Source organism: Gymnoscopelus microlampas (assembly GCF_963454915.1).
Source record: "Gymnoscopelus microlampas genome assembly, chromosome: 5".
Lineage (NCBI taxonomy): Eukaryota > Metazoa > Chordata > Actinopteri > Myctophiformes > Myctophidae > Gymnoscopelus > Gymnoscopelus microlampas.
Genome location: NC_139942.1, coordinates 41,527,929 through 41,543,869, shown reverse-complemented (window position 1 = coordinate 41,543,869; position 15,941 = coordinate 41,527,929). Strand labels below are relative to the sequence as shown.

Genomic DNA, 15,941 nt, shown 5'->3' with positions numbered 1-15,941 from the left:
TCAGGGCTTAAAAATCACGCCTTGTTCCAGATTCCCTCATCAAACGACCAGCTGCTGCAATGAATGAAATGCAAAAAGGAGGGAGACAGAGAGAGCGTGTGCGTGCGCACACATCGGAGAGAGAGTGGAAGAGACATAGTGATGGAGGGAGAAAGAAAGAAGAATCCACACTGGGGTATAGATTGTTTTCTCCAAACCACACATACAGTAAGTTAATATTTGAAGTCAAAAGTATAGTGTAAGAGTAGAGGAGGACGGAGTCATAGAACAGTGACAATGACATTTTCCAGGCCGCAGTTATAAATAAGAAATTGTTCTTAATCTTGCCTTGCCTGGTTAAATAAAGGTGAATAATTGAACAGTGGAGGAGGAGTCATAACATAGTGCACAAAGGGTCATGAGGAGCAGTGGTGGAAAAAGTACTCACATTTTGTACTTAAGTAAAAGTATCAATACTGCAATGTAGAAATACTCCCTTACAAGTAAAAGTCCGGAATTCAAAATTTATTTGAGTAAAAGTACAAAAGTATTGGGATCAAAATATACTTAAAGTACCGAAAGTAGAAGTACTCATTATGCACAATGTCCCATTTCAAGTTCTCTAAATGTATAAAAATCTTTTGAAAATAGACGCGTCGAATGCCGTTGTGAGCTTGAATGTTCAAATAGCCAAAATATAGAGCTTAAGTGGTTAATGTATGTTTAGTAATAATAATCTAAATCTACAAAGTAACTAGAAACTAAAGTTTTCATATAATTATAGTGGAGAATAAAAAGCAAAAGTACAATATTTGCCTCTGAGATGTAGTGGAGTAGAAGTAAAAGTACAGAAAATTGGAAATACTCCATTAAAGTAAAAAATACTTCAAAATTTGACTTAAACTTGAAACTTGAAAGGAAGTGTCTTCTGGTCTGTGGAATGTAAAATAAGAGCACTGTTGACCTATAATGTGCTGTTTTCACTGTTGCTACACTACATATATTAAATAACAAGTGTGAACCCATAGACATCATAGCTTTTTCGATATTTGTGTGAGTCCACACCACAACTATAACAACAACAGGAGTGAACAATTGAATTTGGGGCAGCAGTGGCTCAGGGGTAGAGTGGCCGGTAGAGCGGCCGGATGGTTAACACGATGTTCCCAGTTCGATCCCGGGCTCCCCCAGACTAGAGTTAGTGTTGAAGTGTCCTTGAACAAGACGCTGAACCCCTAATTGCTCCCGATTAGCAGGTTGGTGCCTTGCACAATCTATGTAAAGCGCTTTAGATAAAAGCGCTATATAAATGCACCATTTATTAGGATCAATTTCAGAGCGATTGATAAATGATAGAAACACTGACAGCCAATCAAAATCCATCTGAATGTACAGGGCAATACGTACAACACATTACTCACGTTCAACGTGTTTTTCAGAGCGTTACCGTTTACGCCTGATTTATGCTTGCTTGCAAACCGTGTCGCGCATCTAAGATAGCAAATCTACAAGCATGTTGTGAGCTTGTGGATCGGCTATTTTTGGTGCGCAACACCGGTGCGCAACCATGTATAAATGAGGCTAGTTATCATTCTTGGTGTGGACGGCCCTTTAGTGAGTCTCCCGAATAAATTCGTTAATCATCATTTATTCTCCTCTCATACAACCGTGTGGAAATCTGTGTTTCGTACATCGAAAGTATGACAGGAAGAGAGAAATGATTCTGGAAACAGGGGAGACAGGAGTAAAGGGGTGCAAGGCAATGAGAGTTTAGAGTGAGTCAGAGAGAGGAAGAAAAAAAAATAGTAAAAGGAAACAAGATTGAGGCAGCGCTCCATTAGGCCCTCCAGTGCTATCAACTATTAGAGCGCTTTCCTGCTATCTCAGTATTCTGAGCGAGCGCTACGCAGCCTGTGGTACCATTTCACTGCATAGTCACAGTGGCTCTGAAGTCTAATGGCTTCATTCCTTCCTGTGCTTTCCCTCCATCACCCTCTCTCGTCTCTCAGTCCTCCTACAATCACTACCCTCTCTCTTGCGCCTGTGGGACAAAAGAGAAGGTCAGCAGTCACCCTACATCAAGTCTTGCTCTGCCACAGGCTTCCGGTTCAGGGGGCCTACGCGCGGCGATAATCATTACCACAATCATAATTGCAGCGCAACACTCGCCTTATATAATCAAATGTTAAATCCGGACCCTTGCATAGAAATTGGAGCCACGGTCGACCTCTCACGAGCAATTCCGTGAAAAGCAATTGTGCGGTGGGCAGTCTGAATGTTCGCCGCCGTCACCCATAATGTGTTGCCGTTAAGATTGTTATCGGCATTTTAAGCATGGTAATGAATGAAGTGCTGAAGAAAATATAGAGTGCGATGCACAGACTTGAAATTCTAGCGCATCCGGGTGCCTGCTTCCATATGCATTGTCCTCGGCTTCCTTTCACAGTCCACTGCACTTCTGCATTCTCTTCTGTTTGATAAGTGTCATTCTGGGATGAAAGCAGGGCACCCTTTTCCCATTCAGAATGAACAATTGCATTATAGGAATTCAGTAGATGTCTCCTGCCTTGTCGAAGGTGTAAACATTTAAACAGGAAGCTACATACTGTGTGTGTGTGTGTGTGTGTGTGTGTGTGTGTGTGTGTGTGTGTGTGTGTGTGTGTGTGTGTGTGTGTGTGTGTGTGTGTGTGTGTGTGTGTGAATTACTATACTTATGGGGCCAATGTAGCAGAATTTGGTACCCTCACAAAAACATGCAGTAATCCTGGTCACTATACTGCCTCCCCCTGGCCAGCCGGGGCGCCTGATGGAGGGGAAAGGAACTGGTTGGAATAACGTGTTCCTTCCACGCGCTACGCCCAACCAGGGAAACTCTCCCCTGTCAGGTGACAAGAAGGTCAGTTGGCTCTCATGCATTGAAGGAGGCATGAGCTCGGCCCTGGCCTCCCCAGGTTGGCAGAGGGAAGGTAGTGCCCAGGATTACATAGACAACTGGCACTGGGTGTAAAAAATGGGGTTACAAAATCGTGGGATAAAACAAATAAAAATGTCCTGGTTGTTTTACGGTTGAAAATTATTTTTAGAGTTACATTTAGGTTACATTTATTCTGTCAAATCATTTGATACTGTAGTATCACCTGCCTGACCAGATTATGGCTGAGGTGGTTACATGTAGTGTCCATCCGTTTTGCATTGGCTAATAGTCCAGGGGCCAACACTGATATTTTCACAAATTGGTACCACCTAAGGTGACCGTAAAGTTTTTGTATTTTTGTCTTCCTACATGTCTCTAGTTTATATTTTGGTATGATAACCCTTCCAATCTTGTAGCTTAATGGCAGTTATCACTACCTACCGGCTAATGTATCCGGTAGGAGACACAAAGTAGAATCTTTATGTCTCCTACCCCGGGCATCAAATTATTGTGACAAAAAAACAAAATATATCCATGTATTCAAGCCTTCATGGGGTGTGCAAATTGATAACTTCTCAGATTTTTGGTGTTTGCAAAAAGACTGCTTTCCATAAGCTTGTAAAAGTTGACCCTCCTTCGGTCTATAGTGTTCATAGCTGAATGGGTAGAGTCCCCCTGGGAAACTTAAAGGAGGAGTTCACCCAAAAAATGATTTATTTTCTATCAATTGCACACCCCATGAAGCCTTGAATACATGGATATATTTTGTTTTTTGTCGCAATAATTTGATGCCCGGGGTAGGAGACACAAAGAGTCTACTTTGTGTCTCCTACCGGATACATTAGCCGGTAGGTAGTGATAACTGCCATTAAGCTACAAGATTGGAAGGGTTATCATACCAAAATATAAACTAGAGACATGTAGGAAGACAAAAATACAAAAACTTTACGGTCACCTTAGGTGGTACCAAAATATGGCTTGGCCCCTGGACTTAAGCACTGCCGAGGGCTGGGGCAGTTCCCACGCTGTTGTAGAACGTCCTGAGAAAGCAGGGGCTGATGCTCCCCCCCCCCCCCTTTTGACACCGTGCATGATGTGTGCGGAGGTCATCGGAAACGTGTGCGCTGACTGAGGAACTTTAAAGGTAGGGTAAGTGATTTTCTTTGGTTAAAATAAGTGTTAAATAGCTCTATATTCCGATAGTACTCATTGCTATAGAGTGTTTGTTCAGTAAAAGGAGTCTCCTTGTCTCTCCAGCTCTTTATAAAAACAAAAAATGCATTTTTGTTTCAGTTTCATTTCCAATTTTATCCAATCAGGATAGAGAACTCAATCAGGATATAGAATAAACAAGTGAAATTGGAAGTGATGACACTAAGAAATGAGCAGGCAAAATTGGAACTGGAACACTATAAAAATGAAGCTTAAAATGGGTACTTTCTCCTGATTGGCTGAGATGTTGACACCTACCAGAAAATGTATTTTCTGTTTATTAAAGAGCTGGAGAGACGGGGAGACTCCTGTTACTGAACAAACACTCTATAGAAATGATTACTATCAGAATATAGTGCTTTAACCTTTTAACAAAATACTTTTTGTTTTTACCCAAAAATATCACTTACCCTACCTTTAAGTCACTGACCCTCTCCACCCATCAATTTAGATCAGGGGTACTCAACAGGTGGACCGCGGTCCAGGACCAGACCACGGGACACCTCCCTGTGGACCCTGGACAAAAAAAAAAAGAGATTTAGAGATATATTTTTCCCGGAAATCCCGGGGGGTACGGGGGAGATTTGTCTCCCCCTAGCTTCAGATTGGACCCCCCCCAAGTAATTTAGAATAATAAAAATACATTTTAAAATAATTAAAAATACTTATTTAATAGAACCTGAACCCACTTATGCATCGTAAGTAATGAATAATGAAGAATTAACATTACACAGTGTCAAATTAGCTAGATTAGAGGAAAATGAAAAAACATTTTGGGGCGCACGCTTCGCGCGCGGGGGACCCCCTCTATTCTCAACCCAGATTTGCGCCGCTGCTCTGCACCCCAGTTTTATCAAATTGGTTGGTTGGGAGGGGATCCGATTTGATAAGCTTGGCTCGATTGACCGACTTAAATAAACGGACCCTAGCCTTATTCAAAAAATGATTTGTGGACCCTCAAGATTTGTAGTTGAGTACCCCTGATTTAGATGCTCTCTTCTCCGCTTCCTGTAGTCAACGATCAGATCAGATCTACAAGCACACGTGATGCATTGTGATGTTGTTGTAAGCTTATAGATCTTATAGATCTTCTATATTCTTGGAATTCTTTTAATTTTTGGGGGGAAATGTCACTCCAATTCTTTAAATAATGTACATATGAGCAACTTTCACTTGTAGTTGAGTAATATTTGACCAGGAGTATCTACTATACGCATAAATTGAGTCAAGTACTGGGGTTGAGTACTTTATCTACAGTACCAAGGGTGACATGTGGATTTTTGTTGTGCGTGAGAACCATTAATAGAGCCATTTCACTTGCCCCAAATTAAGCACCAGGATATATTGGCAGAATCTGACTTGTGTCACCATAAAATAAGAGTGAATGGAATCGCTACTTCCGGTTCCTCGATTGACAGGCACAGAAGCAACAGACTCTTTACTTGTTTACAGTATATGGACATATTTGGACATCTATATAACAGCGTTTCTCAAGGAAAGATAAGTAATGGCTGGTGATATTGCCATGCTGCAAACGTGAAGCATTCTATCTATAAATAGCCTCGGAAACCCATGCATTTTTTTTTGTTTCAAAAGAAAAAAAGCCTGGGAGAACCTTGCAGGAACGCTGGTCTTAGGACCTTGTTATCTCCTAACCAATCAGAGTGCTCCAAACCCAGGCGCTGGAATCCAGCGCCTGGGTTTGGCTCCGCCCTTCAAGACCATCGATTGGGCTCGTTCTTTCAGTCTAATCTATAAATGGCTTTGAAACAAAAACAAAACAAAAACGCCACTTTACTTCAGCTGACTCATCCCAACCCGATTGTTATGGTTAAGCACTGAGGACAAAAATATCCATAATCCGAAATGGTTACAGTCTGCTATTATTGAAAATGTAGGTTATATATTGCATACTGAAAAAGTAAATAGTCTTTCAATAAAGCTGCTCTGTATTGCCCGCTGAACATAAAATTGTCATTTGCCTTCTCTCTTGCTAATTTTTCAAATACACAAGCCTTGTTTCAGTGGGGTATGTGGTTTGTGGTTAGCTGTAGGCAGAGCGCCAGGGGTGGTGCGCCGTAACAGCAGTTAACACCTGTGATTAATTGGACCGTTTGGCAGCCTAGCCGTTGAAAGGCGGCCAGTCAGCCCTGTGTCTGTTTTGCTGTTTGTTTTTCATTCAGACAGAGGGCCACACCACCCAACTAGAAAAAGACTGACTTCTCTGAGATGGTAATCGCCAGAGATTATTGTTTGCGCTCATCTGGCCCGAGTGGCTCCACTGAGCGTGTTATTTCAGTCATATGGACAGACTTTTCTAATTAATGAAGCCTCCGATGAGGCATTGCGTCAATCCCTGGTCCCCCAAGTGATCCGTCTTACTTTGAATCCCCTGATCTCTCTAGGGAATTCTATGGCCTTGGGAAGGTATAAGCGGAAACAAAAGCCCAACCGAGTGTGTTTAGACGCTGCCAGCCAGTGACAATCTCCGCAACAGTCATGTGATTAGGAGGCAAGCGAGGGGGGAATGACTGAACCAACAGAGGCTGAAGTAGAGCGACAGAAAGGGGAAAATAATTGACGGAAAAGTGAAAGCAGCAATTGGGGCATCACAACTTTTCTCTTTCTTCCGTCTCCCTCCTCGCTCCCTCATTCCTAGGGCACTGTTTGTGCCCAGCATGTTGCCTTTCTCTCTGGTGTGGTGCCCACACTTTCCCCTTCCCCAACGCTCACCCACACACCCACTCTTCCCCTCTGCCTTGCTCACACCCCACCCCCCTTTCTCTCTTTGAAGATGCTTTGTTTTGCAGTCGGCTCTAATCTTCAAATAGGGTGATCTAATAATGAATGCCCTGTTGTGTGTGTGCATGGCTGTGTGTCTGCCGCCTGTGTGTATCGAAGTGTATGCAAGTTCATGAGTGTGATCATAAATATGAGAGTGTGTGGTGTGTGTGTGTGTGTGTGTGTGTGTGTGTGTGTGTGTGTGTGTGTGTGTGTGTGTGTGTGTGTGTGTGTGTGTGTGTGTGTGTGTGTGTGTGTGTGTGTGTGTGTGTACACACACTCAAGGCAGCTGCATGCTTGTATACCCTTTGTGCATGTCAAAGTGCATTTCTTCAGCGGGCGTGTCTATGTGTGTGTGTGTGTGTGTGTGTGTGTGTGTGTGTGTGTGTGTGTGTGTGTGTGTGTGTGTGTGTGTGTGTGTGTGTGTGCGCAATTTTCACTTTACGAGGTTGAAAAGGACAGTTTGTATGTGTGTGTGTGTGTGTGTGTGTGGGGGGGGGGGGGGGGGGGTGCACATGCTCCCTCATTGCCTTGGGTATTGTGGAGATGTCATGCTGAGCTCTTCTTGTGTCTGTCTGGGGATTGGGGGGCGTCTACACTGCGTGCGTGTATGTGTGCACTGTGCGTGCGTGCGTGCGTGCATGCATGCATGCATGCGTGCGTGCGTGGGCTGTGACATACACAGACATCAGACAGCATACTCCAAATGATGACAGACAGAGAGAGAGAGACAGAGAGAAACAGTGAGAGAGAGAGAGAGAGAGAGAGAGACACAGGGGACAGAGACAGACAGACATACAGAGAGCCAGAGAGACCGACTAACAGAGGCCCCCAGGGTCAGACAGTAAATTAACAAACAGAAACCTCACGTAGTTCAAAGACACCACAGCCAGAACAACCTTAATACACAATACATAAGGAGCTGCTGCTCTTTACCAGAAACAAGCAGGTGCTATACGGTGGCATCATTTAACTAACAGTAAAGTTACTCCAATAATCAAGAACTGCAAAGGCTCTAATCAATTAATCACATGAACCGTACAGAAGAATCCCTATTCTGGGCATGTAATAATAAGCATAACATTTATAAGTACACAGCGGTAAACAAAGTATATAGGGTTTAAGTGGTTAATGACACATGTGATGGAATGAGCACAAGATGACAAATCCTACATCAGGAATACATTCCTAACATTTGCTACTCTTAATGGACCCCATTATGATGCAGTGTGTGTGTGTGTGTGTGTGTGTGTGTGTGTGTGTGTGTGTGTGTGTGTGTGTGTGTGTGTGTGTGTGTGTGTGTGTGTGTGTGTGTGTGTGTGTGTGTGTGTGTGTGTGTGTGTGTGTGTGTGTCAGTCACAATGTCTCGAAAACATTGTCATCACCTCCATTTACACGCTTCTGCATCTATTCACCTTTCCATCCATTCAAATAACTTGCTTCCATTATGACAAAGAGATTTCATTCTTTGTAGGAGGCAGACCTTGACAATGAGCTCATAACACTCTCACCGCCTGAAAGACATTCCGAACATTGTCGGCCAAGACTCATTTGGACAATAACATTTTTTATAAATAAATAAATACATTTAAAAAAAATAGGAGCACTCTCGTAAGGCAGAGAGCTAATTGAATTGCATTTGATAGGAAGAAGCAGCTCGATACCCTTTTACGGGTTTGAGTAAAGATGGAGGGAAGTGGGGCAAGACCACGAGAAGAGAGAGGGAGGCGTGAGGGAGGGGATGGGGGGGGTGATGACGGGGAGGACAGTAATTGAGATGGACAGATGAGAAGGAGAGTGGGGGCAGAGAGGGAAACAAAGAACAGACAAAAATACAGGGGGAGGCAGTAATGTTGGGGACGGGGGGTGAAAGCTACATATTACAGAACAACACAGAAATGACAGATCATTGGAGAACAAGAATCGACAGACTGACCGAAATATGATAAACAATGAGTTCACGCTTCTACATGACAGTGTGTGCGTTTAATCACTGATGTGACTGACTAATTGACAAAAGTTTCAATAACACCAGTGCTCTCGACTCATACAAGCTGCTTGGACAACTCAATCTGCCCACACACCCTCTGGCGCGAACACACACATGCACGCGCAGAGTGGCGCGCACGCATGCACGCGCGCGCGCACACACACACAAACACACACACACTTGTTTGGACGAATAAACAGACGTGTGCGCCCATGTGCACAACACTGACACACAATGTCACATCACAAACACACCAAGCCCTTCCCTGTGGCATTAAGGCCATCCTGCCACATCTAATAAAGGTTGATGCTGGACTCGGCAGAGCATGGCCTGGTATCCACTCCACTTCTTATGCAGCATGTGGCTTTACCTCTATTTCTGTGTGCGTGTGCGTTAAGACATACTATATGTACAGCTGGATTGCATGGACCCCTTCATTCATTTGTTTACAATTAGGCTGCATTGACTTCAAGTCATTTCAAGAGGAACAGGAACACTTTCATTCCATTCGATATCCAACTCTGTTTTCCTTCCTCACTGAAACGGTGAGAACGATTTGTCACCATTTCCAGGGAGAGAAAACAAGAAAACAAGCAGGTAATTTGTGATAGGCTGCGACCAGCTCTCCGTTTGAACTTGAATGTTAGGTGCAAAACAACCAAGAGACAGACAACATAGTGGCTTATACTGACTGAGATATTTTACAAATGGAACCAAATGGATCCTAAACGTTGATGTCGTAGGTAGTGCTTTCTCACCAAAATCCTGTCCTCCGATCTGCCACTCCTGGTGTCTTGCTTGACAGACCGCACAAACTTGATGGCCTGCTTGTCCAGAGTCCTCCTGATGCTCTCTATGGAGGAACGCAGAGGGAATGGATAAACAGGTCTTACATAACAAACGGCGGGAGATAGGCAGCAACAGACAAGACACAAACAAATACAAGCACACAAACAAACCCCAAAACCACACAGGAGATGAAGAGCCACGTGCGTGCCCACACACACACACACACACACACACACACACGCACAAACAAACACACACACATACGGCTGAAGAGGTGGGTTATTTTTACCCCCAGAGAAAGAAAGTGAAGTATCCTCAATGAAACCAAACACAGGCTTGACTTCCATCTCTTCAACAGCACAACAATAAATCCACCTACCGAACATAACCTATATACTGCAAATAAAAGATGTTGCTACAGTATATAATAACACACATGTATGAAAGCGTGCAGACAGGCTCAGTGAATCACAAATGGCTAGAAGCAACATCTCCACTGTGGCTTGCACGCGCACATAGCTAAGAGGCACTTCCACAGTCCACCAAATGGAATGTTTTGTTACTTTACATTAATGTTAGAATGTGACAGTTTCATTACGCTCATTTCACTGTGCTGAGCATGATTTATACTTTGATGTATGATGGAGACACATTGTGAGCTTGTGGATCTGCTATTTTCAGAGCAGGACACCATCCCGCACAATGGAGTACAAATTAGGCTTCAGGTTGGCAGCCTGATCGCCATAGAAAACACTGGCATTGTACATTTCCACAAACCACAAGATACACTAACGTAGGGGCTAAAATTACGTGAAAACAATTCAGAGATAACTGCACTACAGAACCAAATGCAAAGACATTAGGGCAGTTCTTCATATTGGGATCGGGGCAGGTTTTCAAAGCAGTGGGCGTAGGTTTGTTGTTTTCTCTGCTGTTTTAGCACAGCGATCTCCGCTCGTATGGCTATGCAAGACCACGTTCAATGTTGAAGTTTCTTAACCAAAAAGGCATTGAATATCACCTTTACGAATGTGGACCATATTTACTCAATCATGGATTTCCAAGTCAAGTACTGTGTGCAGTTTTCTCAGAAGATTTATAATGGATTCCCATCCTATCGGTATGCAACTCAAATGGCGCTGAGGCATCAGTGCAGCCATTGCACTGCTTGGTGCGGGCACGCACTCGGATAGCACCAAGCGCCTTTTGTCTCTGGCGATTGGGTTGGCTTCAGTCTCCCGCATCCGATAACAGTGTGAGATGAAGACGGTTTACACGTCGGAGTTGGGGATCAGCTCAAGACAAACAGAGTTATCAACATTAAGCTGCATAAGACCCAATCACTTAAACCCTTTGACAACAATCTGTAGTCCATTCACGGCCTGGACCCGCTACATACCGGGCAAGAGACAGATACAAGGACGAGGGGGAGAGAGAGTGGACAGATGGTACAACAGGAAAGTGTATTAGGGAAATATAGGGAGGAGACACAAAGAGAGAGAAAGAGACGCCTGTAGATATGGAGAGAGAGAGCACGAAGGAGAGGGGCGTACAAAATACCAGAGGTTGCTGACTGAGGTTTAATTTACACTAACAAACATGCAGAGATGGCAAGCCAAAGCCAAGGTTACCACCATTTCCCTGTCCTCTCCTCCAGTGTGTTAAAAAAAAGCATCCCTTTTAGTTGTTGTTGGGGTGTTTGCTACAGTACAACTCCACATGTACATAGAAGTTGTCCTCTGAATGCCATTTTAGTACACAAGCTTGAGTTTCGAGGAAGCCATTGGATTCAGTTAATTTCAGTAGGGTATGAAACTTGAAAATTCAACATATTGTTTGTCAAAGTTACATTATCACTGTGTTTTAATGCATTTTAAAGTACGTATTGATTTTAACCGTCTACCCGAAAATAGCGCCTGGAGAGAAACATAAAGCCATTTAAAAATGTTTGGATTATATTATGGCACCCGTGTACAGTATTGACTGTTGAATGGTCCATTAAATATGCCTCTCCACACATGCCAATACAATAGGGCTGGGCAAATATTTTTCACCTCAATATTGATGTGACTATATCATTATATAATATGTGACAATATTTTGAGGATGACTATTAGTGATTTCATTATATTTGCACACAATTATAAACATTCATTTGTAAGTGGATGATCAAACCGGTAAGCTTAATTGTATGATATTTATAAAAATATAAACCACCATCATCACCCCTCCTATTCTGTGAAGGTGTTGTTTCTGTCCTCCAGCACTGATCTGACAGGTGTGATGCTGCAAGTCTTATCACCAGGCCAGAGTGTAAAACAGGGGATTTAATTTAGCCATGTCATGATGTCAAGATCATTATTACATGAGACATCCTTTGCGTGCTTGTGTTGAGGCTGTGCATGGGGGTATGCCCACAGGGCTGTGTGTGTGTGTGTGTGTGTGTGTGTGTGTGTGTGTGTGTGTGTGTGTGTGTGTGTGTGTCTCTTCTTGAGGTGAGATAGGGTCAAGTAAGTCTGTGAGTGCAAAACAACACAAAGCGCCCAAATAATCACAATACTTCCCACGCACAGTCAAAGAACATACAAAGAAGAGAGAAAGAGGCCAACTCACTCATAACACAACATCAAAGGGAGTATGCACGCACGAGTGCACCCATATACACACACACACACACACACACACACAGTCACATACGCAGTCACACACACAGTGAGCATTAAAAGAACAACTCTTCTTTCGCATCAAATGACCCCTGCTGCGCAAGATAACAATGTGTGCATTACAAGGAGCCGATGCCCTCTCCAAGTAAGTGAATACTTTGGATACAGGATAGGTGGGTAGACTGGGCACTAGGGACATCTGGCACCTCAATGTAAAATTGGCTGTTTTGTCCAAAATGTTAAAAAAATATATATATATTTGATTTTTTTTGTTAAGATAATGTAAAGTATACATGTGAACATGCACGTTAGACGGTACATCATTATCAGACTTAATTTTATCCCTCAACTTATTGTTTATGCCCAAAAATAATTTAATGACTGGATATACAGGTTGTGTAGCAATTTGAAGCAATTGTAGAAATGTTAAGATCTTAATTGTCTAATGTTAAGCATGTTCTAATCGTGTATACTTTAGACCATCTTTTTAACATTTTGGACAAAATAGCCAATTTTACATAGAGGTGCCCAGATGTCCCTAGTGCCCACCTATCCTGTTAACTTTGCTTCGGATCGATATGATTAATATCTCGTGGTGTTGTCTACAGACATTAAATACTTGGCCCTGTGAGACATATCCTCTGCTTTTCTGCAGCGATAAGTAACTCATCAATCTCAAATAAACAAACCCCCCCACACACACACACACACACACACACACACGGCTACAACTAGTTTTAAACTAAAAGCTAAATACAACAGTGCAGCCTATGTGTGGACAGTCTGTCATGCTGCCTGCCCATTCATTCTCGAGGGACAACTTGTCCCGTGTAGATGTGTTCGCTTCGCAGGTGTCCTAAATTACATGATGACAGTACCGTCAGTAAAAGTGGATAAACGTTCATTAAGCTCACCTGTGATTTCCCGGCTGACGTTGATGAAACCCGCGGCCACGGTGTCTTTAGAGGCCATGGTGGCAGCGCTCTGCTCTGCGTGCCCGTCGCCCCCCTTCTCTTCTCTCCTCTCTTCTCTCCACCGTGCTGCTGCTTATAATCAAAGTGCAGCAGCTAGGCTAGTGCGTGAGCACTGGCAACCCGCGCAGCTCCCACAAACATCTCCCTCCTGTGTGTGTGTGTGTGTGTGTGGTGAGTGAGAGAGAGAGAGAGAGAGAGAGAGAGAGAGAGAGAGAGAGAGAGAGAGAGAGAGAGAGAGAGAGAGAGAGAGAGAGAGAGAGAGAGAGAGAGAGAGAGAGAGAGAGAGAGAGAGAGAGAGAGAGAGAGAGAGAGAGAGAGAGAGAGAGAGAGAGAGAGAGAGAGAGAGAGATACTTTTCAGAGGCAGACAGTGATGCTGTTTCAGATTTTCTTTTAAAGGAGTAGTTCACACAAAAAAAGAACTTATTTTCTATCGATTACAAACTTGAATCCTTGAATTCATGGAGATTTTTTAGTTTTTGTCGCATTCCTGAGCCAACAATTTGATGACCGGTGGAATCTCCCTGTGGGAGACTCTTACCGGAGACTGAGACTCAAGTAGTCTCCTACTGAGTCTCCTATTATTGACCGATGACCCGGTCATCTAATTATTGTCTCAACAAAAAAATCTCCATGAATTCAAGGCTTCATGGGGGTGTGTAATTGATAGAAAATAAGTCATTTTGGGGGTGAACTACTCCTTTAAATGTGATGCTTTATTGTCATTGCATGTGTAGTCCAATGGTTCTAAAACATTTTCATGACTCCCCCCCCCATAAGAGAAGATTTTTCTTTTTTTTTCTTTAAAACAGAGAGAGAGAGAGGGAAAAAGAAAGACCCCTGGGTGTCCCCAGACCCTTTGAGAACCAGTGTGTAGACTACAAAAATGTGTGTGTGTGTGTGTGTGTGTGTGTGTGTGTGTGTGTGTGTGTGTGTGTGTGTGTGTGTGTGTGTGTGTGTGTGTGTGTGTGTGTGTGTTATTATTGTGAATAATTTTCTTAGTGGTACTTTTATCATTTGCATTTCCAATTAATAAACAATTATACAGAGAAGCACATTGTTTATTTATACTATACTATAATTTACTTTGTTGCACAATGGTTTCATGCAAAAATTGTGAAAATAGTCTATCAACAAGCTCACAAAGCAACGCAATGTAGATCAACTATTTTCAATTTTAATAGATAAATAGATCAATAAATAATTAGCCTACTCATTAACTTTGTTAAAATTAACAAATTGGACAGGCTGTTATTTTTATATTTTTTCTCTGACAAAAATCTTATGCTGTAGACATAAATGTTTATACAACAAAAGATGGATGGCTTTGTTGTGTGAGATTAGACATAAATGATGGAGTGGATTTGAAAAATGTTATTTCCCAATGGTAATATTTCTATAATGATGTAAGGAAATTGAAAGTGGGGGGAAACAATACGTCAAATAGCTTTACTGTGTAATTCTCCTCAGCTGTGTGAGAGGCTCATTGACAGGTTACTGATGATAGGATTTGGGAGAGAGCACCCGGGGCCCAGCTTGAGCCTTGTGCTGTATAAGTAACAATGATATATATGATTCATCCACCCATCTCAATGACTACAACTTGTCAATGTCATTGTTTAAACAACCTAATTCTGAGCTTTGCTTTTCAAAGCTGCAGCCAAATTCATAATAGTCATCTGATGTTTGACCCCTTGTTGTGGCGAGTTTATTGGTAATGTGCTCTTACAAATTCACAATAATATAATCGTCTGTGTGTGTGTGTGTGTGTGTGTGTGTGTGTGTGTGTGTGTGTGTGTGTGTGTGTGTGTGTGTGTGTGTGTGTGTGTGTGTGTGTGTGCGCACGCGCATGCGCGCACGTGCATGTTCGTGTGGAGGACGCAGCTGTCTCCAGTGTGATCCCAAGGGGGCCCTCAAGGAGCCCTTATAGCCACACATAATAGACGTGTGGGTGCCTGCCACATATGCATGCATGCAGTGTCCATGCTTGTGTGTGTGTGTGTGTGTGTGTGTGTGTGTGTGTGTGTGTGTGTGTGTGTGTGTGTGTGTGTGTGTGTGTGTGTGTGTGTGTGTGTGTGTGTGTGTGTGTGTGTGTGTGTGTGTGTGTGTGTGTGTGTGTGTGTGAGAGAGAGAGAGAGAAAGAGACCTTTGTACAGTAAAATAGAAACTAGCGGGGGGTTATAATGCCAGGTCAAGTGACAGAGACTGAGGGAGAGAGAGAGAGAGAGAGAGAGAGAGAGAGAGAAAAGATTAACTGTGACCGGAGCCAAGCTACAGATAACAGGCAAATAATAAGAGCAATCTGACTGACAAAGGCGGACAGACTACAATTGTTTCCAGGTTTCACAGGGTTAAAAACGTCACCACTGTTCAAAGAAGCACTTGAAAGTAGAATACATTACTTATTCATCAATGCAGCCTCTCAGAGATGTTGCCTATGCTCAAAACACCCTCGCTTACGTGCGTGTCTTTTTTGTATGTACATGGATATGCATACATAAGAGAATGAAGGATAAAAACGTTTTTAGCAAAGCCTGTCCAAACTGCTCAGTCAACAATGTTTTCTGATGCAGGCAAAACAATAATTTGCATTTATTTCCTTTCTTTCTTCCAAAAACGGAAGCCGTTATTCATTGGCAAT

General features: G+C 42.9%; 1 protein-coding gene across 1 annotated transcript in view; it reads right to left on the bottom strand.

The window, feature by feature from the left end:
* The window catches only part of carmil3 (capping protein regulator and myosin 1 linker 3), a gene marked incomplete at its 3' end in the record, with an annotated part of 107,701 nt that extends 94,395 nt beyond the window's left edge, over window positions 1-13,306 (bottom strand). The window contains exons 1-2 of the mRNA XM_084056917.1: window positions 13,243-13,306; window positions 9,635-9,729 (exon numbers count right to left, since the gene is read on the bottom strand). Coding sequence (XP_083913043.1) covers window positions 9,635-9,729; window positions 13,243-13,300 — 153 coding nt within the window. The 5' untranslated portion in view covers window positions 13,301-13,306. The remainder of the gene's footprint in view (window positions 1-9,634; window positions 9,730-13,242) is intronic.
* Between the last annotated feature and the right edge of the window lie 2,635 nt (window positions 13,307-15,941).